General features: G+C 42.9%; 1 protein-coding gene across 3 annotated transcripts; it reads right to left on the bottom strand.

The window, feature by feature from the left end:
• Positions 1–858: 858 nt before the first annotated feature.
• LOC139109214 (GTPase-activating Rap/Ran-GAP domain-like protein 3) lies at positions 859–25,960 on the bottom strand. 3 transcript variants are annotated; one of them, XM_070668094.1, is made up of 18 exons: positions 15,983–16,605; positions 12,359–13,693; positions 10,808–10,874; positions 8,331–8,414; positions 8,089–8,170; positions 7,246–7,364; positions 6,724–6,788; positions 6,415–6,481; positions 6,216–6,318; positions 5,999–6,097; positions 5,410–5,622; positions 4,642–4,913; positions 4,171–4,456; positions 3,388–3,848; positions 2,910–3,246; positions 2,660–2,746; positions 2,219–2,488; positions 859–2,080 (listed from the first exon to the last, which is right to left on the bottom strand). In XM_070668094.1, the coding sequence occupies exons 2-18, from the start codon at positions 12,655–12,657 to the stop codon at positions 1,830–1,832; spliced, it is 3,162 nt and encodes a 1,053-aa protein (XP_070524195.1). In that variant the 5' UTR covers positions 12,658–13,693; positions 15,983–16,605; the 3' UTR covers positions 859–1,829. The 3 variants fall into 3 exon arrangements, with proteins under 3 accessions (XP_070524195.1, XP_070524197.1, XP_070524198.1); XM_070668096.1 differs by having other exon boundaries at positions 12,359–12,692; XM_070668097.1 differs by lacking the exons at positions 12,359–13,693; positions 15,983–16,605 and adding an exon at positions 24,715–25,960.

The raw sequence follows: 25,960 nt of genomic DNA, 5'->3' as shown, positions 1-25,960 counted from the left end.
CTCGCGATTAATTCCGCTGTCGTATCGCGTCGCCTACACGATAAACGATAACGCGATTCCGAGGAAAATTCGTTACGGCGATCGTCCACGTATACGCGAAAAACAAATCGCCGTGCCGCGGATACGCTTATGTCGAGGTTCATTTATTCGAGAGGGTGGCCCTCGCACTTTCTTCCCGAAAATCTCAGTCCCATTACATTATGAATCACGCGCGATCTTCGTAATATTAGATTGGCAGCTTCCGATCGTACGTGAGAACGTCGAGCGATCAGCTTTTCGGCTCACGTAGATTTGATCGGATTTCGATGAAGAGGAAGAGTCAACACGGATGATTTTTTTTTTTTTTTTTTTTTTTTTTTGCGCAAAGCAATTTTTCTATTTATTCTTTATTTATTTCATTTTTTTGAAAGTACGAAAAATCAGCGCAAATACACAATAAAACATTTCACAATGAGATTTAAAATAAAAAAGAAAGAGGCAATTTTTTTTTTGTGATTCTGCGTAAAATTTATGATATCGGGAACCTCGGCGGGGATACAACGGAGAGATGCGACGTATATCGTAATTCCAATTAAATCATTATATTATCGTTATCGAATCTACGTGTAACAACAAATGCGCAATTTCATAAAATTTATCTTAAGAAAACGTGATTCATCCGGTTGTCACAATAAATTCCGTAACAAGACGTACATTTAAGATATATGTATAATTTAACGAAATGCGAGAGAGAGAAAGAGAGAGAAAGAGGGAGAGAATCGATCGAATATCGAGTAGACGTTATCTTAAAGTTACAGATTCAATCAGAGACTTGATAGACAAGGCGCGAGAAATATTGAAAAAATACCTCTTTATCACTTTTCGTGGAAATGCAACGGTGACAGATATATACTTTATTCATTATTTTGTATTATATACATATGACTGCTTAAACATTGACACTCACGTCGGAGAATAATATTATATCTTTGTTTAATTAAAAATATGTCCGGATGCTACGTAGACCGACGGTCCTGATCGTCGAAGGATCGATTGGCCATGCGCAATCGTCTTCCCGACATTCCATCTATTTTATATTTCGAAGAAACGCGTGATTCATCGTGCTAACGCGCATCCGTAAAATGCCCCTTTTTTTTCGTACGTTTTAAATTCTTAAGTATCCTCACGAATCGAAGTCGAAGTCGCTACAAGTATTCCTCGGTCGAGACTGTTACAGTCAACTGGCCCGAATTACTTGAGATCGGTTTCGAAACGATGAGAAGCTACGATACACAACGTCGTTTAGAAAACTTCCGAAAGGAAACAGTGTCTACGGTATCGTCGTTATCACCCCGCAATGTCTTAATTACGGAAAATGCGAAATAAGATCGATCCAAGTATTTTAATTTAATAAAGAAGATCTACCGCGCGATATTTGCACAAAAGTTTACGTTAATGTTCTTTTTTTTTTTTTTTACTTTTTAATAGCAAAATTATTCAATGCAAGTTACATAAAAAGTACGGGCGTAACAAGCAAGACGAAATAAGAATTATATCGCTGGCTCCTCCGTAATTAAGACATTAATGCGTCCTCGTTAAAATCTATTCAAACAATAACTTGTACGCACAGTTGCACTTACATTCAAGATACATATGCAGCGCAACACACGTTAATAGCACAACAACGACAAAGATTTCCATTTATTTTCTCGTACGAGAAATCAGGTACGTGCGCGGTCGGTTTCTTTTTTTTTTTCTTTTTTCTTTTTTTAGTTGCGTGATCGATTCTGTTGAGATCACAATTAATTGAATTAATGTAATTAGTCGGCGGTCGCCAAGAATTGCGGCGCTTATTTTTTGCACGGTGACGGCGAGTTCGGTGTAGTCGGTGTAGGTGTTGGGCTGCTGCTGCAGGACCTACTCAGCACACGTTGAGGTTCAACGCTGAGGAAGGTCCTGTCGGAGGTCGGCGGCGCGGAGACAATCTCCGGCTCCGCCGGGCTCGGACATCTCCTCTGGCTGCAGTTGGACGCCGTGCTTCTCGACAGCGTTTGCAATGGTATCCGGTAGATCCTTATCGGCTTCCAATCGCCTTGGCTGTCTGCGAAAAGGGAGATTCCCCGAGATCCGGGGAGGGTTCGGCCTCAATACGTTTGTCAAGTATTTCAAGATAGCGATTGGATCGATGAGGATTTCGGGACTTTGACGGCGGGCGGTAAAGGAATCAAAGGTCACGTACTTTGCACACTCGAGCGAGATGAGGACGACGACTGCGTCGGTGGCGGGCTGCAAGGCATCTCTTCCCTCTCGAAAGGTTTCGAATCCAGCCGTATTCGTTCGCACTTTCCTGGAAGGAATTCCGGCGCCGTGGTCGCGAAAAAGATGTCCCGCTTCGAGGTGATCAGGTTCAGATTCGGCATAGCGATCGTGTGAACCAAGTTGCCGTTTATTATCAATCGAATCTCCATCGTGTCGTTAGTGAAGGCGATCACGTATGGGAAGGCACAGGCTGTTATAAACAAATGTAACATCTGTCAAGAGAAATGTCGATACGCGCCGCTTAAATAACGAGAGAGATTAATTCCGGCGATTGTCTTTCTTCTATAACGTTATTATCGCGATTGCATTGCGTTCCGCGATTTGATATGACTTTTGTAAAAGATTTTCAAACGTCTCTCACCTACAGCTGTCGGCATCGAATTCCAATTAAAATCGAATTCGGTCGGCGCAGTGTTCTCTTCCGCCAGCTTTTGAAAGTGGCACGTATCTGTAAAAGAAATAAAGTTGAATATCGGCAGGCGTCTATGCGTCCGCAGTTGAATCCAAATCGAAGCGAGCGTAATATAATTATTATACAACAACGTAATCGTTATCCGAGTTTCGCGTATCGACGTCGACGAGCTAGAAGTTTAAATAGGACGGCAACCTACTGTTGTAACAAAGTAACAGCTCCGGCTCTTCGTCCTCGCGTAAATCCAACGCCGCCACGATGTGTGGCTTAGGCGTTGCCTCCGTGTGAATAATCCTCGAGGAACCGGAAGCGGAGATCAATTCAAAGTGGTGACGGGCACCGCAGCACAGCGTCCACTCGTTCGCCGGATCGACGCTCTCTATCATCGTTACCAACGTGGGTGTCTCGCTCGCCGTGAATTCTTTCAACAGTAGAAAACCGTCGGTGGTATCGGTATCGGCTGACGAGCACCAGATGGTCCAGGCTGCGTTGTGCTTCCACTGGAGAACCGTGAGTCGGCGGCCGACGACCACGCACTAATTCATATCATAATTATTAATTAATTTCTCTCGTAGATTTAAATTAAAAAAAAAAAAAAAAAAAGAAACCGCTGCATGTTCACGCGTGGAAATAAATTTAAAGTCGCATCGTCAGAGATTGAACTCGCGCTTTCTTACCATGCGCAAGTGGGAGCCTCCGGCTCTCGTGATGCTGTACAAATGGCACCCTCGCGTACGTCGCAGCTTCCTCTCTTTGATATGCGGCCGGCTCCGAACGGCCGGGGTGCGAACTCGTATCCGCCCTCGCGATCGCGACGTCGGTTGAAACTTGGCGGTGGCGCGGGTGAAATTGTCGCACTCGTCCCCGTCGTCCTCGTCGCAATCGTCCTCTTCATCTTCGGCCTCCTCCTCGGCGTCGTCCTCCTCCTCTCTCTCCCGATCGTCGCTCTCACGATCGTTAAACAGCTCGGCGCATCTCACGGATGCGTCGCTCTCGAACTCCCGCAGCCGGAAAACGTAAACGCTGCTCTCCTTGCCTTTGTCGCCGGCGCGGAACAAAAGTATCCCGTGTTGCTCGACCACGTCCAGCTGCTTAATCTGCACCGATTCGTCGAAAAGCATTCTGTGCGATACCCCGTCTGAAAAGAGAATCGGCACGTATATTGCCTGAAATTGAATTGTAATTTAAACTCTTTATCAAAATCTATTTTAAACTCTATAATATTTTCGATAACATTTATTTATTTTTATTATTTTTTTAGTTATTTATTTATTTTTTTTTTCGTCGTAACGATTGGCAATTTAATTTTCCGATAAATTACCAATTGCCGCCTTTTTAAACGCCGCGCTCTATTTCGTCGTTTTATTAAACGCAAAATTGAAGCTTTCGATGTTACTCAATTGCAAAAAGTAATGTCACGGGTAATGAGGTTCCGGGATAATCAACGTTTCGTGGATTACCTTCGATGAGAAATGTTCCGTTCTCCGTGGCGAGGATCAGCCTATTCTCTAGCCAGACATCGCCGCAGACGACCTCGTGGGGAAAGTCGGGATAAATGCATCTCGGTTCCCATGGCCTGGGCTTTAAAGGGCCGACCGTGGCGAGAGAGGTGGGCGCGAGGCCACGCATGATAGCCTCCAGTTTCAAGGCTTGTCCGACTCGCACCATCTCGACGGCTCGCGTTTCTTCTCGCCGTCGACCCGGTGCTTCCACTACGTCCGAAAGCGCTCGTCGATTCAGCATGCTCTGTTGCGAGAGGTCAAATTAAGTTAATTTCTTTTTCTTTTTTTCCTGTTTTCTTTAAAAAAGAAATTAAAAAAAAGGAAAAAGAAAAGAAAGATGTTATTTTTTAAATATCATATTAATTTCACAATTATATATTAATTGTAAAATATTAAATACTGTTTTAATTAATATCGTCGCGTCATTACATTGCTCTTGCTGTCTTGCGAATGCTCTTGGTACATATCTCGCAATAGGGCGTCAAGAGTCCTCTCTCTCTTCCTGGAGAACGTTGGAGTGTCGAATGTAGCTTTTTCGCCATTGATCAACTTAACAAGGAGAAATTCTCTGAGATTATACGGGTCCTCGAAAACCGGCGGGCACGGTAGGCTCGGTCCGAATAAAGGTACATTCTCGTCGCAATAAATAGCGACCCGCCAGCCCTTGCCTTCCGGCTCGGTCGTCACTACGGCGAATACATCTGAGTAATAAGAAATGAGTCGACATTCAATTAATGATCTCTTCCTCTCTCTCTATTTTTTTTTCTACTTGATGGAATTGTGTAATTTTTATGTAACTACATTAGCGGTTTAATTATAATTTATTGAAAAAGGTACCTTCGCTATTTTTAAATCGGTATATAAATTAATAATTAACGAAGGATGAGAGTTTAAAAAGCTAAATAAGTAAAAAGGATTTTTTTTTTTTTAATAACAACGTTTGAAATTACATTCTATATTATAATTGGAAATATACGTAGCGATCGAGTACGCGATGGAACGTTAAAGTTTAAAAGAATGGGAAGAAAATCTGTGGGCGTAAAAAGGAAAGAATAAAGGAGAACTTGAGAAGATTGAGAAACGCTGCCGTCGCGTGGTATTTTAGCTCTTATGCTCTTTATGTAAACAACAATAGGTGAAGCCTCAGATTGATATATTGTTCATGACCTTATCGTGATATTTTTCTTCTTAACTTACGGGTAAACTGGCTTCTTATGCAGTTCGGATTGAATGTATCCACGGCTGATGGATCGTCCGTATAAATGATGTTAACAATGTCATTGCCAATGTGTCTTTTCCTTTCGAGCTGCTGCGGATTGTCTTTCGAGTACGGTAGCATCGTACTAACATGATACATAACTTCGTGACCTGCATAAACCGTGTAATAACTTTCCTTCCCCGTCATGTCTCCTGAAAAACGATGTACGTGCGAGCAGCAAAATCGTGGAAGTAAGGAAAAGATTTCCTCTGGGCTACTCACATCGCGAGTGAAACATTCAAATGATTTACGGCAAACTGAGAGACAATCTCGTTTAGCCGGCAAACGCGGTTATCGATATTTTAATACGTTACGTGCGTGCGCGCCGTTACATTTGCACTTATAAAAAGCGCGGCGATGAGAAATAATGAAAAAGTTCGCCGGTTGAAAGAATCGGAGAGAGGTAACAGAAAATTTTTCTCAAGCCCCGGTCGGTGTAACAATCCGAACAGACGAGTGGCGATTGCAGGTCTCTTCTGATTGCGGATCTCGAGTTTGCACTGCCAATATCCATGTCATCAAGCGTACCTTTCACATCCAAGCCGCCCCTATATTTGTCCCAACCTTTGAGCCGTATCCTCTCACCCAGAATCTCCAGAAAGCTCTCGAAGCCCGGGCTACCTCTTTCTGCGAGCAATGAGAAATGTTCCTCAGGGAATCGATAGCGCTATCTATTATCACTTAATTTCTCATCCCACCCCCAAGGCTTGCCTTTTGTTCCCGCCGCCACTTCTGACGAGCTTACCGTTAGACAACATCTCGTCGTCGGTGGTCTGACCCTCCTTCGCGTAGATTACGCCAAATTTAAAGTTCACCGAGCCTTCTTGTTCCTCCAGGAGTAACAGATCCTGCGGAGGATTATTGAATTATTTCGCACCTCCTTTACAACGCTCGTCTTTAAGTTGTGAAATCACACTCTGGGTGTCAGACCTTTGTAAACGTACCTTTTGCAGCTCAGGTGTGAAAACTTCTCGAGGTGCCTTGTCGAGTTTTTCCAGGCTGAAGAAGTTGCTGAAACGTTAATAATAAATGAGTCATTCACAATTCGAAGTAATTAACTCTACTTAAAAAAAATTTTTTTTTTTTTCAAATTTTAAGCCAAAGTACTTTACGCTTAATTTTTTACATTTTAATTAGATTTTGTACTCTTCGTTTTGCAGAGTTAATCGTTTTGGCAAATAAGCTCACAATTGCTCCTCGTTTTTTTTTTTTAATTTTTTTAATTGTTTATTTGTGGGTGTAATGATAATTACCTGAGAATTTGTCTGATGGTCATTGTTTTGTTTGCTGAATACGGCAACGATATTTTTTGTGCCCCCTACACATAACATTACCCGATTTACATTTCATTTTGTATTCATGGTTACAACTAATAATTGAGCCGCTCATTTGCTAAATCGATTAACTCCACAAAATAAAAACTACAGAAACGAAAGCTATTAGATGTTAAACACCAATCGAGTGTTTTGGCATTAAAGTATTAACGCATTCGAAAAGTGGAGTTAATCACTTTGGTCTGTGAACAGCTCAATTATTCTTCAAAGTACAATTGTGGGTGGGATTAGTATTTGCCAACTGATATCCGGGTGTATTACGTGAAAGGAAATTGTAAAAGGTCGCCGTTTGGATACCGTCGCGCGAAAAGAGAATAAAAAAAATTATGGAAGGATAAAAAGTAACGTACCAAGTAAAGAAAAGTTAAGAACATAAATATTTCATAAATTTCTTTTCCAAGGGGAGTTTCTTCCCTATTAAATATTACATTATTCACTCACAGTTCGTCTCCATAGAATAACTCTGTAGTGCGGCACGCATTGATCCCCAACTTCGCTCGTGACTACCGAGAGAAAGAGAGGATTCCTCTCTTGATCGGAAGCGATATAATTTTGATGCACTGTGCATAAATAAAAGTAATCAATATTTCTTTTTTACTTGGGGATTTTTTTTTTCTATTATAATAAGTTATTTATCATTAAGTAACTTTTGCAGTTTTTGCATTTACGAGCCATTAGAAAAGTAAAAAAAAAAACTCCAAGGAGAAAAAAAAAATGCGAAATATAATACTCTATGCATAAATTTTCATTAAACGCAACAATGATTAACTCGGTCGAGCGAATAAAGGACGTGAATCGATTTACATAAAAGATACGTTGATGACATTTTCTATCATATTTCCGCAATATTACGCGTAAAAAGAAAATACGACGTAAGAAATTAGAGAGCTTCTTAATGATGACAGGAAGAAATATTTTAAGAAGGATGCAAACAGTTTGAACTACCGAAAGTTAAGTAAAGTTTTCATACCGTTTGTGAATTGATAATCGTAGGACAAATTGATTTTATTTTTAGTTATACTAGCGTTTTCAATTGGCTTTTAAATTAATCGCTTAGAAAACGATTGAATCCAATTTACTAGAAGCTGTTTGGTCAAAAATGTTGTGAACCAAAAATGGGAACATCGAATTTTATTAAATTATATTTATTACTTTATTAAATGTTTTAAGTTTAAGCTCATTAAATTCATAAAAGAGAATATTGCCGACAAAATAGCACCAAGACATAGTTATTATAATTCAATGATGATATTAAATAATAGATGCGCTTGAAATTCAACTTACATTTGCCCAAGAAATATTTAAAGTACCAACGTGTTTGGTACTCCGGGTTTTCTAATATCGGGGTACTCGGCGAGCCGAACATCTGTTGACGTAAAAATCGTTGATCGTTACAAACATGATTCGTGACGAAAAGTAGAATACGATAGAAGGCAAAGTAAGAACGTGCAATTACGCGAGGTACGGAAGAAATTTCGAGTGGTAGAAGAAAGAAATCGTTCGTTTGATCATTAAGCAGCGCTCACCTCTTCTTTTTCTCCGGGAGAGTCCCCGTTCTCCACTCGAAATCTTCTACCATTGTCGGCACCATCCTGCTCGATCTGTGGCAGCTAAAAAGGCATTTTCAGAACGATTAACGAGTATAGTGTAGCGTGAATCGTCTACATGCGCTGCCGTGCTCCAGTTTCCGAATTCCCGAAATTCCGAGACCTCAAAGCAACATGCGAACGTAGGTTGAACTTAAAACCCGATCTCGAAATCACTTTTGCGTATGTTATAATTCTTTTGTGATTTTTTCCAACGTTTGGTTTAATTCCACGTAACTGAAAATAATCAAATTCAGCGCTCGTCCCCGCTTCCGCTTCCCCGCTCCGACTTTCAACACTCTCGCTCGCTGGCTGCGCGCGCAACGCCGAGTCATTTCCTATTCAGCGGTCGGTCAGGTAGAACACGTGCTCCGTCGCTCCGTACCGGAACGTGTGCGTTCGAGCTCTACGAACCTTGGCACGGCCCCGGACGATTATTTCCTTCGAATCGACGATCTTTGAGTAGCTTCTATCCACCGACGTGTTCCGCGTACGTCGAAAATCAACGCGAACGGACGATGATAGCTACGTGTGCGTCGTGACCCGGTCACGTATGCTCTCGCCGCGTGTGTTGCCACTGCAGCGTACAAAAAAGTCCGTCGAACGAACTAGCCGGCTCGTCGGTCGTTTGAATCGCGGTCCCTTTCGAGTGATCCGGAGAAAGAACCTTACGCGAGTGAACACGGGGGGTCGCAGATTTTCGGGTCCGATGGAAGCAACGAGCCGGGTGCGTCGGTGGTTCGTCTCGGGAATGCCTTGTCGTGTGTCGGGCGATTCCGATTAACTATCTTTCGCGACTGTTCAGTCTGCGAGGTTGGAAAATGGCCGGTTTGAACGTTCTGGAAGAAGGAAAAGGTCGTGGAACGACGTCGGGCCTCAGCGGAGCGACCCAGGGTCGGGCATTAATTTCTATCCGCATATTATTAATAGGTTTTCGTTATTTATCGCGACGGCATTGGTATTTTATCACTAATATAATTTAATAATTAATAGAAAATAAAGTTTTCTAATTTTTGACAAATTTATTAACATTTCGGTACTCGTGTAAACTTGGTTTTTTCGTTAAATCGCGAACATTCTGACTTGTTCTTCATAAATGTTTTATTTGTATGTTACAGATCAACATGTGGTGACCTCCGCTGCTACGCCGTCGGTCTCATCCGCACAGATTCGTGCTCCGGGAATATTATTTAAGTAAAACTCTCGTTTTATTTTAAATAAAAATTCGAAGAAGAAATCTCGTCGCCGATTTTCTAAATATGCGAACTGTGGACACTTCGTCGATCGTTCTCTTGTGATCTCCGTTTAAGTCATCGGGAGAGTCTTGTGCGAAATTCAGAAACGCGAGTGTCGAATACCATCGCGCGAAATTATTTAAGTGATAGATTTTATTTATATTTTTTTTTTTATTTATTCCTCGCGATAGTAAAATCACCGGGTTGCGGTTTCGCGAGTGACTCGTGCGCGGAAGGACGACTCGACACGTCCCAACTGAGAGGAGGAGCAGGCCCGGGGGGCATCCTGCATCGGCGGAGCAACCCAAGGGTGAGCAACATTTTTGATTCTCATAAAATTGTAAATTTTGCATTCTTGAGATCATTTTAATATCAAACTTTGACTTCAATAATTATTAAAGATAAAGAATTTTAATTCTAAAAGAAAACTTAGCTTTTAAAAATATTAGTAAGATAAAAAGATGTCTGTGATTTTAATTGTGTAATTAAAAAAAAAATTAATTAAAATATGCATAATTTTTTTTTATTTTTTACGATTAATATTATGTTTGTCTCTCTACAATTTAATGTTTTATTTTATGTTACAGATCATCATATAACTCCGCCGCTGCGCATCAACCGGTGAGTTTCATATTTTTTGACATTGCATGCATTTCTGGATGAAAAAGTGGATTGCGCCCGAAAAATAAAAGAAATAAAAAACAACAAGGGCATAAATAAAAATTTACGAAATAAAAATAATTCGAATTAACGTTAATAATAAAAAATAGGCTGACATTTACCTTTGCGAAAACGAACTAACCCGAGAGAGAAAAGAGTAATAGGAAATTTCCTTCTTTCTTTAATAATATAAAAATAAAATAAAATAAAAAAATTAAAATACTACGGTTCGTAGGAACATATTCGTCGTACAATATTAACACGAGTTAACACCAGTTCGAGCGCAACTTCAGTGAACTGCGCGATAAGCAAATCAATAGATAAACAGTAAGATAGAGGGAAACAATATAATCAGCTTACCGGACGTGTCGCGGATTATCGTAGAACGCTCGTTCGTTTTATCGGAATGATTAGCGTTTACCTTGCACAAGTACTTGTGCATGCGGTTAAAACCCTTTCAACAAGTAGACCGGGACGCTTATCTAAATATATCTACATATCTACTTTCCTTTGTTCCCTTACCATTTCGACACTGCCGTAACATCGCCTCGACAAGACGCCTCGCCTCGCTATCGCATCTGTAGTGGATCTGAAACACGAATTTTTTTTCCCCTTTTTTAATCACATTTCAAACTCGTGCCCGACGGCGGGAAATCATTTTATTTCGGAGATTTTCCATAAAGCGTTTAATAAAGTTCAGCCGACCGTTTTCGCCGGAGGCGTAATGTGTTCTGCAAATATGTCCGACTCTTTACACGGGTTTTTTTTTTTTTCCTTTTACAAAATGATTCGTCCTTATTCAGAAATGACTCGGCATAAACGTTTATAGCTTTTTTTACTACGTGCGTACGCATTCTTATGGAATCGTTTACACCGGGAAAGGCACGCCTCGTCCGCGACAGTGAATAGCACTCTCGGCCTAAAGCATATATGTTTTTTTTTTTTTTCTTTTTATCAACCTCGCCCTTTTGCGATCTTTCCGATACGTCGTTTATTTTAGAAGCAAAATAACGCGCCGTATGAAAAGAGGAAACGTCTAAAACAAAATTATCTTAGTTTATTGCGATGTATTCCTTAGAGAGATGAACTTAAAGCGACCGAAATTACCCGCGAGTTACTTAAAGTAATTTGAAGTGTACTTTATAACAATTTATTTTCCTGACGGACGAAAATTTATTCGCAATAAAGCAGATAAATTCGTATTTCATTTGGAAACTTCGCGGTGAGTTAATTTTCCTGTTACCCAGCGGAATAATTGAGAGTGACTCGATTTTTAATTTTTGACGGTGGAAAGCCATTTGTCATTAAAACTGTAAGTAGCGGCCGCGTGTCCCAATAATCTCTCTCTCTTTTTTTTTATTTTATTTTATTTTATTTTATTTTGTTTTTGCCGAAGATTAAACGGTAAATAAATGCTATTGACAATTGTCATTAATTCGCTAAGTGTGCCCTAATCGAACACAATCATCCCCCGGCGAGCGAATCGCGTCTCATAGCGTGAACGTAATATACGACGACACCCTTCATCCGCCGACTCAATCCCTCTCGCGCTTCTCATTTTTCACGACATGAATATCTAGGTTAACGAGAAGCTACGTCGAGGTCGAATTGGCCGGGTAATCGGGAGAAGTTACATGAAAGACACAAAGAGGGAATGGTTACTGTTCAAAATTCCAGATTCGCATGGGTGGCTAACAGCGTAGCTCCGTTAGATTGTCATTTCAGCGACAAAGTTTTATTGCAGCGCCGAGCGTGGCAAATAGAGTAAGGTCAAGCAATAAATAACGAATTATTCTGCTTTTGCTTTTAATGAAAGGTAATAAAAAAAAGATCGGTGTACAAATTGATACGCGTTTACGCGGCAAATAAAATAGATCGGGCCGGCGAGAAGTCGGCGAGATAGAGAGCGAGAGAAACGCGCCGCTCGCGCTTCGTTCAAAGAGGAAGGCTGTAATGGAAACGTAATTGAGAAAATAAGAAGTCAATTAATTCTCGTTGTTTGACTCGCAATTTTCGGCTTCTCTCCTTAACTCGGGTCAGAGTCGAGATGACGCGTTTAGAAGTGTAACGTACACGTGGCTGGCGCGTCGATGTAGCTGCCTGAGCTGCGAGGACGGTAAAAGCGCCGCCACGCAGACCGATCTCGACCGGTTTCTGCGTATCATCTCCTGGATGCCGGGTCGCGGCGAGTCCTCGTCGGTGTCGCTGGTCGTTGCGGTCTCGATACTCTCGTGTTTAGTTCTGCGGGACTTGCTCTTCTCCGCGGTGCCCGTCGACGATGACGAGGCCGGGTGCGTCGACGCGGCCGACGACGCCGTTCCAGACGAGATACCTCGCAGCCGCGAAACGAGTTTGATATCCAGGCACAGCATTTTCGATAGGTTGTTTTTTACACGCGCCGCGACGTCTGTATACGTACAATTTAACAGTATGACTAGGCACGCCTAGGTGATCTTAGCACATTCGCAACCGGCGACGATAGAAATCCACGTCGTTTCTAAGTCTTTAGCTGGTCACCGCTGACATAGTTGCGCGATATCTTTTTCTTTTTTTTTTGTCTCTCGCATTTATAACGAGTCACGTTGCACTTGACAATAACTAGGACTTTATTATGTATTGTTACATTTTTTTTTCTAAGTTATTCATCGCGCGACTGCTACAAAATTATATAAAAAAATAAAAAAATTTTACAAGACTTACGGCAGTCTGCATTATATGTATATATATTTTTTTACGCGACTCGTGTCCGGCCACGAGTTCCTGAAAACTGCGCGCGGTATCTAAGCTAGAAATCCTCAGAGCCGTCGGTTGCGAATGCGTTAACGTTATGTACGGCCTGCGCAGCTGGTTCGGTACGTTTCTCTTTTGGCGGCATCGTCATCATAATGTCGTTGAACAGCCGGCGATGACGACGAATGTCGGCGCCCGCATCAGCCGCGCGGAGCCAAATTGCGACAAAATTGCCCGCACGTCGTCGTAACACGGTTGAGGGGCTCGGGGACTACAGGTGTCGCGAGATTATTTAAATGACAAATCGCGACTGCGTGGAGGAGGCGGCTTATTGTTCTTCGATTCCGCGGCCGAATGCTTCATGTCCCACGGGCGTATCCGAGGAATATCAATTACGCCGCGCAGATAATTTCGATCTCTATCTCTCTCGACGGTTCGGGGATTCGGGTCGATCGCCAAAGATAGTCTTGAGGGATGCCGAAGGGTAGATTACGATGTACGCGAGAGGAATAAAATGCGGCCTGGCATGTGTCGTACGTGCGCCTTATGTTCCACTGCTGATTTTTTAGTAATTTTTTTTTTTTTTTAATATTACGGGTGGCGATGGACGTATTTAACGTCGCGCGACAAACGATGTATATCTCGAGTTGCAGATAGCAGACAGCAACGCTGTTACACCTGCGGAAATAATTATTGTATGTCGCAGCAGATAATTGTACGTCGCGATATCGATATTTTATTAGATCCGACAGCAAATAACAAATTACGTTTTTTAAAGCAAATTAAAAAATAGGAGAGTTATGTTTCTGTATGAAATTGTATATGTGGAAGATATTTGTTGTTCCACGGACGTTTCTCAACTATCACGTTTATATCATTTCTTATATAGAGCGTATACTCTAATAAATGAAGGCACTTTACTCATTTAGTCAAAGTTTTTCAATTAAACTTTATCTATATTTTTCTTTAATTATGATAAAAGGATTTCACGTAATTTCTATTTAATGTAATACTAATTTTTATACGTAAAAAAAGAATGACCCAGTTATTAATTCTGTCCGATTGTGCATATTTAATTAACGAAAATTTTTTTTTTAAACAAGTTTTTTTAATTATGAAACAGCCAATGAAAAAAAAATTTTTTTTTTTTTTATTCATGCGCGAGCAAGTTCAGCCAATTGCCAGCTGCACGTGATTCCGCATTGAGAATATTGATTCTTAAGATAGTAGCATTTTTGCGTATTCCATTTTAAACTCGAAAGGTTGTATCGCCGCAAACGTTATAATCGCGTGGTCTTTGTTAAGTTTTTTTTTATTCCGAATACGAGGGACAAATTTAACAAACGCGAGGCGTCACTATCGCGCGCTGACGGGAAAACGATTTTCATTGCAAATCGCGGTATAAAGGAACGCGACACCTACGCCGAGAATAGGCCGGGGAAACCGATGAATGAATAACTGAATCGAGTTCACGGATAGGCGACTTTACGCGCGCACGGTCGTTCATCTCGTAGTTAGTTTATCGGACATCGGGGGCGAAGGTATCGATGCCGCCACCGAAACGACCTTTTACCTTGGCGAAGCGAATCCAATATTGGTGCCATCGCGATAAGCGACGCGTCGAAGATACGGCGGCACGCATTCACGTGGGTCTTACATCCTATCTCCGGCAAACAACCGCGATCTCCCTCTATCAATCTCCCGCCCTCACCGTCGAAGGGTCGTTCGCGTGGACGTCTCGAGTGACCGACATTTCACATTTATTTCCGAATGATCGTAGGCGCCGGGCGATAACGATGGAAAACCGCTCGGTATCGGCCCCCCTTCCAGCCGTTTCTCTTTTCTCTTTGAAGTCGCGAGATCGAGAAATCCGAGTTGAGGGACAACCGGATACGTCGTCCGACGGATACGACGATTCGATAACCGGAGCACGCGAAGCGTATTCCTCCGCGGCGTGTATATCGCAGATATGTAAAAGTTACGCCGCGACTGGTCCTCGTAACTGCATTCCGTAAATTCTACGTGGCGATGCGGCGGATTTGAGAATTCTCACCGCGCGAGATCCGGGGTGGTCTCCCTCCCCTTTGCTTTTTCCGCCCTTATACGTCGAAGGCCGCTGATATTTCCGGGCAGATCCACGGGTGGGCGAAAAATGCTTTTGAGATGCGTGCTATCGCGTGGAAAGATCTGATATTTAAATCCGTCCCGTAAATCAGAACGGCAAGATTCGTTTGTTTATGGAGCAATTTCCCAGGTCATCGGAAAATATTTCTTTTCACGCGAATAGGAAAGACATACGAGGGATGATCCATTTTTTTTTCTTTTCTTTTCTTTTTTCGCTTTTACATGAGATTTCACGAAACGTTTGGCAGCAACGCTAAAATCTGGCGTGAGATACGTCGCGTCACGTTCCTTCGAACGAGATCAGTCCGTTTCCGCTCCGAAAGCACTAGAGGATCAAGTAAAGCGTTTCGCGATTTTCAAAACGGGTCAAAAGTTTGTTTCTTACGAAGCAACTTCGTTATTCAGCCTCAGCACTAACTTTCTATGAGCTTTCGAAAGCCTCCCTTCTAAACTAAGAGATAAAAGTTTTACACACTTGGTAAAACACTTATCTTAATTATAGTTCAACCTTTCCCGGGATACCGTACTAATATACCGCGTTAATAAACTTTGCGATTAACACCGTCCAATTAATTTTTCGAATTTTTTTTTTCTTTTTTCTTCTTTTTGTAATATCTTCTCTATTCCCCTCCACGCAAAGCGCGCGCTTCCGATACTTCTCCGCAAAAGTTAACCGTATCGAGTTTGTAGGGTGTAATACAATAAATCTTGATAAAAGATTCATTTGCCGAGTGAAGATCGAATTCAATCGATGGGTTTGGTTTACTCTGCAAGCATCGGTGCCGCCGAAACACGATACATCTCTTCCCCGTTTATTCCGTAATTTCCGTCGAGAGATCTTACCAATATTTATAAATGATAGCAGGCCGTACAGTGACTAATCGATTTAAAATCATCGAGCGATCGGGATCGCGGAGGCGAGTCAGGCACGCTTTGAAAGAAAGCGTGACAGGGTCATCGCGAAGTTGATAATCGGTTCAACGCGCGTAAGGCAATTTTAACATATCGCGTCCGCTTGCAAGCGAAATGAATGATCCGATTCCGAACTCGGGATCGTCGCGCGGGACTCTCTTCAAATCAAAACGGAATTAAAAAAAAAAACAAAAAAGAAAATCTTGGCGAAACGCGGAGGTATTCAACGGCGGGTCGGTCGAAGCGCGAGAAACACCACTTGCCAAACTCGGCGGCACTGAAACACACTCCCTCGCGTCTTGGGTCCGCAACCCCTACTGTCGGCGCCGCCGCCGTCGCGACCCGCGGCGAATCTTCACAGCCCGACGCGTATCGCGGCAGCCCCCGCGAAACAGTGGCAAGTTGCTCGCAGTGACATGGCGACTCGACGACTGGCGCCGCGTCGACGAGTTCGTCGTTCCCCACGTCCACCTCCGTTTCTTCCTCCCCTGTCTCCTTCTATTTGTCGACCTCCACCACCTCCGCGCGCTATCATCCCTCTCCTCCGCCCCTCGGCCCCTTTGCCCGCCGCGCTGCCTCCACCTCACCTTCGTTTATCTATTTGTTCCCTCGCGCACGTATGCGTATGGGGTCCGAGTGCCCTATCGCGGTACCGTGACGTGTGTCGCCGTTACTCGTGCCCGGCGTATCGATGCGGCGACCCTTTCGCCGCGATTCGGGGTCGGCGTCGGTACGGTGACCCGTATTCTCTCGCCGGCAACGGGGCGCTCCTTCGGTCTCCACCGTTGTCCCGGCGACACCCACCCTCCCGCGCGCACACACACCCTACCCCCCTTTCAAATTTTGGCATCCGAACGCGAGCGAACGGGGTGGGATTTCAGCTATGCGTATATCAGGTCAGCGAATTAGCACAGGTCGAACGTTAATCAGATTCTTTCACCGCCATCGGTGACGTCCTCGCGAAATGTAAATAGCTCGAGAGCGGACTTTTGCGCCAGATAACGCCAGATAAGCTTCGCGGCTCTTCAAAGGGTATTTGACAGTTGTCAACCGAATCTCGGAGGGAGGAGAAAAAAAAGAAAAAAAAAAAAAAATGTCCGTTTTCCGACAGACTCAAAGTAAGTCTATGAAAATTTTATAACAGGCCCCAACCAACTCTGGCTCAACTTACTGAATTAAACGGCATTGTTAAAGTCTGTTTCAAAGGCCTGAGCGAAAGGAAAGCTTATTCCCCCGCGGTTTAATTGAAATGAATATTACTTTGGCAGAATTTTAATTTGAAACGCTTCGCGTAAAATACTACAAAAATGTATACGTATACGCTATAAATGTTGCACAGTCTGTTCCATTCTCGTTTGAAAAAGTGAGCTTTAAATTTTTATTAAATTTTCTTTTCCTTCACTTTGGAAATAAAATTTAAGATTTTGTTGCACGAAAAGAAATAAATGTTACAAATTTTCAGACATATTTTTCGCCTAAAGAGACTTAATACTTGTATCGATATTAACCAAACTATTTTATAATAAATTTGATAATAAATAACGCGTAATTTAATTGGCAACAAATTATTAAATATATTTCATCTCACGAGTTTGCGCAAAATTTATTTTTCGCCACCTTACAAAAAGAGGGAAAGAAACTAAATAAGTATAACTCGTATCGTTAAGGAAAGTATATTTGATGGAAACAATACTGTTGTAATGTAACAATCTCCTTTCTTTCTCATCCCATATACGATAGTAAAAGACAGAACCGCGCACAATAAAATTACGATATACCATAATAATTTTTCATCGCAATTGCTGCAATTTGTCGTGACTTTTATCAGACGCGTATCATTTCTCTCCGTCGTATAAAAAAAAAAGTTTAATTCAATTACCCTGGTACGTGTTGCGTGGCAAGACGTCAAAACGTTCTCCATGCTTACGCACTTTTCCTCGCGTATTTTACACGCACACGAGAAAAAAAAAATACAAATTACTTTCGCGTGCATCAATTTATAAAATAAATTTAAAAACTCGTATACGCATCTATCTTTAAATAATTTAAATCAACGAATAAATCAGGCGCGAAACGGACGCATGTTAAAAACGCGATAAAGCTCCATGTGTGCTTTTTTTTTTCCACGTGATTTAAAAATCTGAGGTCTTCCAGACACGTGCGTCAAAGCTCGCAACGCTGGCGGCTTATCGACTCTCGATAAACCACCGGTTGGTTCGTCCAGCCGGCGGTTTCTTATCGACAACGGCAAAAGATGATAGAATTGCATCTCGCGCGACGACGGCGCGATAACGGATACGCAGATCAGCCGCGAAGCCGTGCTGGAGCATTTGATAATAACGCGCGACACGCCGCTCTGTTAGATACGCACGGCGTACATTTTTAATGTAGAAAGAGAACGATTGATAAGCGGGCATTATAATTATCACGCGCCGGCCAACTAGTAGCGTTATAAAAATAAAATGAAATTAGAAAAAAAAAAAAGAAAGAAAGAGGAATTATTAACGTCGCGCGACTTGCACGGCGTAATAAATAAAATAATAGAAATAGATATAGCGATTATCGATTGGCACGAGCGCGCCGTGGTTTCTATGTAGGGACAAGCGGATCGTTAAGTGCACAGAAATGTTCTTGAAAGTTGACGGCACATATTTTTAGAGCACTCGGATTTATTTTTGAGACGCCGGGGAAAAAAAAAAGAAAAGTTCGTGGAAATGTGTCTGTATTTGTAAAAGTCTTGGCTGCGAATTGCGGACTAGTATACCTTCGTGTCTCGGTACGTCTCGTTGCAACTTGGAAAATTTTTATCGGCCCTTCTCTATCGAATGTTTCTAAGGCGCAGAGAATTCCGCTATTCGAACGGCGAACCTATTTCTTTCGATACGCGAAGTCCCAAGAAAGCGCAGTAAACGATTCGATCGTTTTCCGATAGCGACGCGGTCGTAAAATTTCTCGGTAAATTTGTTTTTTTTTTTCTTTATTTTAATATATCCTCGCGTCGGCATATGTACGCGGCTTCGTTTTGTTCAATTTGAAACGCAATAGCTACGCGACTAATAACTAAACGCGCAGTTGTCATGCCGCTCGCGTAGTTACGAAATGTTTTAAAGATAATTATTGTATTAGGCTCCTGTAAAAAGTGACATCGAAACACTTTTATCTTAATAGCAGAAAAGACGATGCGTTTCGCAAACACACCAGGCGTAAGCCTAGCGTAACATTCGCGGACTTATATTTGTGAAATACATCCGGAAAGTAATATGAAATCGCGAGAGGTGCGTTGCAATTTTGTTAAACCTCACTAATTTTGCAATAAATCTTAAAGATATTATTTACTCGGTTGCAGGAATTATTATTACTTTTTTTTTCTATTTTTTTTTTAAATTAAAAGAGAAAAGAGATTGTTACAAGGATTATTAAATATCTCATTATTTTTAGAGATTATCATCTTGTTTGAATAATTAGACGATTTTGAATTTTTGTTCTCTTTGCTGTAGTTATCGTGCAAAGTACACGTAATCCTGTCAACAGAGATGTGTTTCCAAGAAAACGTCGATATACTGCCGAGAGCTTTAATCGATTATCACGAAAAAGCTGATACGGTTAATAAACTTAGGCGATATTTTTCCACGAGAACAGCGTAGAGTAGCCCTCATATGTATCATATATTACGCAGTTTAAAAAGAAAAATCCGTCGAATACGTAGAATTATTTAAATTAGGGCGAGACAGGACTTTGGTAAGCCGTGTATTTATCCGAGGTAGCGGGACCGCTATTTTCGCGATAATAAAATTAACACATACTATTTAAATTATTTAAACTAGTTCGAGTAATTAGAAGCTTCTACATCGCGAGCTTTTCATCAAATTCCACCCAGTTTATCCTCCGCGAACAAGTTCGGTACGTTATTCGCGTGTACGAAAAGTATGGGGCCGCAAACCGAAATGTATGCCGTTGATTACGTAAATTGAAACCCGTATACGATTACGGAGATATGTGCGAAAAGAGGACGCATCTCATGCGCGCATGGCCAGTTTACGACGATAACGGCGCTGGCCAATGTAGTTTCGCGGATAATACACGTAAAAATAGACGCTGAAAGTCTCGCACGACTTGGAAACTATAATAGTAAAAAAAAAAAAAAAAGGAAGAAAAAAACCCCGCAGTTCTCTCTGTTTTTCCGTATTCTGCTGCGTATTGTTACGATTACCTTGAGTAACACATACACCCTTTTTCGTTGATTAAATCATTATTTTTTTCATCGCGCATCCTCAAACTTAAATTCAGATATTAGAAAAAAATTAAAAAAAAAAGAAGAAAAAAAAAAATTTAACTCTCGTAACACGCTGCTTGCAGACGAGGCGCAACGCCAGTCGAATATCTTTTAAATTGAAATATGCGGAACGAAGGGGGATGGATTATCTTTGAAATGACTTTGCGGGAAAAGACAAGAGGGGTAACAAAGGTGTCTTCTATGCGCGTCCATCTTAATCACGCTGACAAATGAAAAGCATACGCGAAACTTTGTTCCACAAAGAACGGGGCGGGAGTCCTTATGACGTACCGCCGTAGTTTTGCAGCTTTGAACAAACGTATATTGTTGCGCCATACGCCCGTATAGTATTTTCGTATTATTTCCGGGGCTGAGAAAAAGCGCGTGCGGTATAGGTGGAAAAGTACATTTTCACGTAAATACGACCGCGGCGGTTTTCCTTTTTGCGCATAAAGATGAGTATGCATGTATACATTAAACAAACTCACGAGGAACCGCGTGGCGCACGTTAACGTGTATTATACATGCGTTTTCATTTCGGTACAGAAACCGGTCGAGGTTTTTCAACGTTATCGCGAAAATTGTGATACCGCTTCCCTCCGGTGGTTGACGATGCTAAAAGAAAAAAAAAAGGAGAAAAAAAAAAGAAAGAAAAGCTATTACATTATCAAGAATTAACATTTACGAGAATTAACCTCGATGCTTCTTTCTTTCGAGGTTGACGTCAGCGTAAAGAAAATAGTATAAGCGGAAGAAAATTCGGGTGAGCGTATACTCTGCGATAAAATACTGTTTACTTTTTTTTTACGTACTTGAATTTTTATAAAAGTAAACTTTGATCGTTAATTTCAAATGTGTATACAATTATTACATTTGCGAAATTGAGCTGACTATCGTCATGTCTGTTTACCATATATCTATTTAACAGAGTATAAAATGTAAAAGCTGCAGTTTCTCTATATTTTATATTCACTTGATATTTATTTATGATTATTTATCGTTTACCGCGGAGCGGTATCGTGTATCGACGGAATATTGTAGCGTATATCGCACGCCTAGTATATGCATGTGCACATATCACGTTCGCGTAAAGCCTATATTTATAACTCCGCGCTGATGAGCGCGACAAATTCCGTCGTATAAATATTTTCCTCCGCCGTCAAACATCTATCGGTCGTGAGGGGAGGTCAACGAACCTTCGGGGGTAATTGAAGCTGCCGAGGCTACCGAAGGGCGCGTTAACTCGCGTGTCAAAGCGTCGTGGACTCTCGATATCTTACGTCTACGACGAGAGCGGAACGGCGCTACCGACGAAAGTCTTGTTATGCATCGACAAAATCGATATAACGATGCTTTCCGAATGCGGGCCACCGGCGCGATGACGTAATTGAACGATATACCCGCGGACACGGGGGGGATCATCGAAAACGCTCGAGCTCTTCCGCGAAAACCATAATGCCGGCTTAACACCCGACTGTCTACCCGACTGACCGTGTAATGCCGTTTTTCCTCCCGCGGATTTTTTTTTTTTCTCCTTCTTCATCCCCCCGCACCCCTTTTGCCCCGTCACCCTTCGTCGCGCCGCCTCATCTCGGCTCCCTTATGTGCTCCATATTTCCGCCTCGCCCCGATGCCCCCACGTTCGATCGAGATGCCGCGGTCGACTTCCGCTCGGCCGAGCGTGATCGAGATTGATCGGCTTGACACAAAAGAGCGGCGGCGGACACTCGGCCCAGAGTCCAATAGCAAAAGGGTTAATTATAAAGAGCGAGGCACCGAAATCCGATACCGCGGAGCCACGACATGCGCTGCTGTTGCGTCGCCGCTCTGCCATAATTCCTCTTGGATTAATATCAGTAATGGGATTGCCTCGGGACTAGTCGCTTTTGTAACTAATACTCCGCTGGATTGCTTGGCACGGCTCTCGCTAAGTTCCTCGTCGTAAGGCAACGTACGTAAAATTGCGCTGTTATTTGGACGAAAGTCGGATTTAAAAATCGCTGGGGTAATAATAAACGCTGACGCAAAACGCACGTACGCGCATAGATTTATTTTAGATTTCTCTTTTTCGTCGCTTCGATATCTCCGCTATGTTTTATCTTACAATAGAGCGCTTTTCTCGAAAGGGATTAAGAAATATTTTTCTAGCTAGCAATACAAGGCATCGACGTTTTATAGAAACGTTTTCCAAAACTGTCGGGTCAAGTGGGGAATATCGACGGAATTCAATAAGACGATTTTTACTTATGTTTCTAAAAGTCTTTCTCTCCCCCGCTCTTTTTTTATTTTTTTTTTTTTTCCATCTCTTTTCTCTTTTTCTCTCTTGTATAAATTATCAGAAACATATAATAAACGCTCGAAAAGAACTCCATGTCCGTTGACATTATAACGTTGACGCCAAGAGAAACCTTTTATGAAACGTACCTGCTTTCGGTAATTTACGCATCTCTGCAGCGAGAGTTAATCTCATTATCCCACGGGGAAACGAAGTGGATCATAAAAAAGAAGGTGTCTCGCGCTTGAACGCTTCGTTACCGGATAAAGCAATTAAATTTTGAACGATTCAGGTACGACACGATCCTCTCGCGCAAGACAATAGTCGAAAATAGTAATGAATTTTTTTTTTTCTCTTCTTTTATCGAGGAAATATCCTTGCCGTTTGCCATTTCGCAGCGTGACGTCCCGAATTTTAATACGTCCAGGCGCAATTGAATAAACATGAATCGTAAAATGTTATTGCAAATTACAGTATTGTAAATTACGTCAACCGCAATAATAAGGTCGCCGTTGAATATTCATCGGTGGTCAATAACAAAATTTGTTAACGATGTACAATATATATATACATATATATAATCTTTTCCGACAAAATCTCGCGTTAAACTTTGCATATCTCGGTCAGTCGAAGATTGCATTAAACGTTAACAATCACAGGCGCGACGTGGCCGCTTAATTGCACGATGAAAACGTGAAATCAATTCCAACACCACGCGCTCCAACCGTTGAAGGGAACCAATTAACGCGGCTGTATTAAAAATCGATGTAGGAAGTAGGCGAGCGCCGTGCGCGTTGAATGATAACGAGGCGGTTCTCGCGCGTTAACTCTGCAAATTGATCAGAAATAATGGGGTGGATCCCGAGAGAGAAGGGACCGTCTATCGTTTCGGTGTATCTTTACGAACGGGCCGTATCTGGCACGTGCCCGGCCGCGTGCAGCCGAACGATATGCCAAGAATAATCCGCGAGATGCTGCGGAGTCGCGCAACATTTTCTCCTTCGGCGCTTTTCTCCCGAGTCGAGATATTTGTACCCCCCTCCCTTTCAAAATTATTTTCAACCGGCGCCTCGTAAATCGAGCTGCATTTAACGAGCAAGCGTGTACACCCGATAAAGTCACATCGCGACAGGTACAACATTTCCCGGGGGCGGGCTATAATTTTAATGTTTAACGTAACTTCGACCATTAGGCCATTTATCTAGGATTCGCAATTCCGTAACGGAAGACACCGGCGCTTTGTCTCCTGTCTCGGCGATTAAATAATTAAGCGGTAAAAGCGGACTCGCGTGTATCGCTCGCGGGGGAAAGGGATCGAAACCCTCTTCTTCGTCAATCAATATCAGCGGGCGACAGCGCCCGGTCGCGGTAAACCAATTGCAAGGACCGGTGATTGTTCGGCTTTATATCGGATTGATTGGTTCGCCTGTGGCATCCGCGCTGTCTTCAATGCCCTAATCGCGGAGCCATTAAACCCTCAGGTCGAAGGTAGTATCTGTTCCCGGTGCAAGACAACTCAAGGTAAAGCACACGAAATTGATTTTCACCGAGAGACCATTACACGATGTACACACTTCTGCGAGTCCGTGGTATATATAATCGAGCGTATCAAGCGGCCGGTTCCCGGGATTAAGACTGAAAGTTTCAACTTCTTATTCCACCAAGTTTTTCCTCGCTTCGCGAGCTCTTTTCCGCTATCTGAATAATTCACAGATAAGATTTATTAAGGCAACAACTTATTTTCTCCGCGATTCTACAAATTACATATTTCTTTTTCTTCTTCTTTTTTTTCTTTTTTTTTTTTTTTTTTTTTTTTTTTTTAATTTTTCAACATACCTGTCGATTTTTCGTTTAATACGGATTCAATTCTATGCAAATTCTTCAAAGAAGAAACGGTATTGCTCTGTTTTATATTTTAATATATTTATTCGTACTTGTCTTAATCACGCGCGTACCGCTGCTGGATGATGATTTCCCAGCTCGGCAGAGATAAAAATAAGCGATTTCCTTTGTGATATTCATAGGTTACACGTACGTTAATGATTACGCGCGGTTAAAAGGTGCCTACGTGCGGGAAGGGTACACTAAGAAAGTGAATAATCAACTTTCGCTTACCTTGAGGTCCATGGTAGCACCTTGTTGCCCTCCAGGCTGATGCTTCGCAGCTCGTACTTGGTCCTATATCGCATCGGTGAAGCGGGCACCGCGTTTCCGTGGGCGACGTTTTTCATGCTCTTCGTGGTGGGCCCGGAGAGCGCGTGCCTTCGCATGGACGTGCCCTCCCTCGCCGACTGATTAATCGTCCGTCGTAGGGAACTCATTTTTTTCGCTATCACCCTTTCGCGCTGATGTTGTTCACGAACCGGTAACGCGATCGTTTCCCATGTTTCGCGGGACGAAAACGAATTGCCCGGAGCGTAACGGAACAAAAGCGGTTTACGTCACGGGTCCGCGTACCCACGCCACGAGACGGATTCTACGCGTTCACGGTCGACGAAAAATTTTCCACGGAGTTCCGCGCGTCCCGAAAGCAGCGAATCCCGTCGCAACGAGCAGACTCTCCCATTCAGCCGATGTAATCTCCCACGAAGAGGTTTATCCTCGCCAGATCCGGTTCTCCGCGTAGATCTTGGTCGACTTCACTCGGCGGCCGCGGCGGCATTCCAACTCAAAAACTTCTCGAACGAACCTTTTTAGGGTAAACACGAAATCCTTTTCAATTACGCGCCGGGAACTTTTTGAAACTTCCCATTTAAGCTTCCTCTCTTCGTCTGCGACTCGGGCGATCTTCCCTGCGGCTACGCGGAGCGCGCTCGAGGAGAAGATTCGAGTTCTTGGGGTCCGTCGCGGAGAGAGATATCGCCGTGCTCGCGTACGGGTTCTTCGCGGAGTCCGGTCGCGTACGACGCCATTGCCTCGGCGGAGCTTTTCCGGTTCCCCGGGTGAGATCGTTCCTCGTCGAATCCACTTCCCGCGCCTCCACGACCGAGTCGCGAGTGGACGGATAGGCTTATCCCGTGCGACCGTAACTAGCCGCGCCGCTTTTCAACCCCACCATCCCATCGGCGTCGTTCGCCACCATAACTCGCGTCGTCCACTCGTCCGTTGCCGCTTTGCTCACCATCTACCACCCCACCATCGTTTCTCGGCGCCCCACGTAGGCACGTCGTCATCCCTTGCCGTGGATGCTCTCTTCCCGTCCTGGTCCTCTCTCCTCCCTTCGCCCTTTCTCATCGCGGAGGCTTCTGTTCGCGCGCGAATGCGCGGCTATTAAACTATCGCTCGCGCCTCGTCGAGTCAATTAACGCCCGTCGCGGATGGAGTGGATGCTGCGAGAGAGCCGTCACTCCGTCCCGCGATT

The sequence above is a fragment of the Cardiocondyla obscurior genome, linkage group LG17 (genome assembly GCF_019399895.1).
Source record: "Cardiocondyla obscurior isolate alpha-2009 linkage group LG17, Cobs3.1, whole genome shotgun sequence".
NCBI classification, from domain to species: domain Eukaryota; kingdom Metazoa; phylum Arthropoda; class Insecta; order Hymenoptera; family Formicidae; genus Cardiocondyla; species Cardiocondyla obscurior.
The sequence above is the reverse complement of the archived record's forward strand: the minus strand, read 5'-3'. Positions and strand labels throughout refer to the sequence as shown.

Excerpts from the sequence above, each read along its gene's own strand:
- LOC139109214 (XM_070668094.1), bottom strand. The coding sequence starts at position 12,657 with ATGCTGTGCCTGGATATCAAACTCGTTTCGCGGCTGCGAGGTATCTCG. Across the intron at positions 8,171-8,330 it reads CTCCCGGAGAAAAAGAAGAG|ATGTTCGGCTCGCCGAGTAC; the intron begins GTGAGCGCTGCT and ends TTACGTCAACAG. Across the intron at positions 6,319-6,414 it reads TCACACCTGAGCTGCAAAAG|GATCTGTTACTCCTGGAGGA; the intron begins GTACGTTTACAA and ends AATCCTCCGCAG.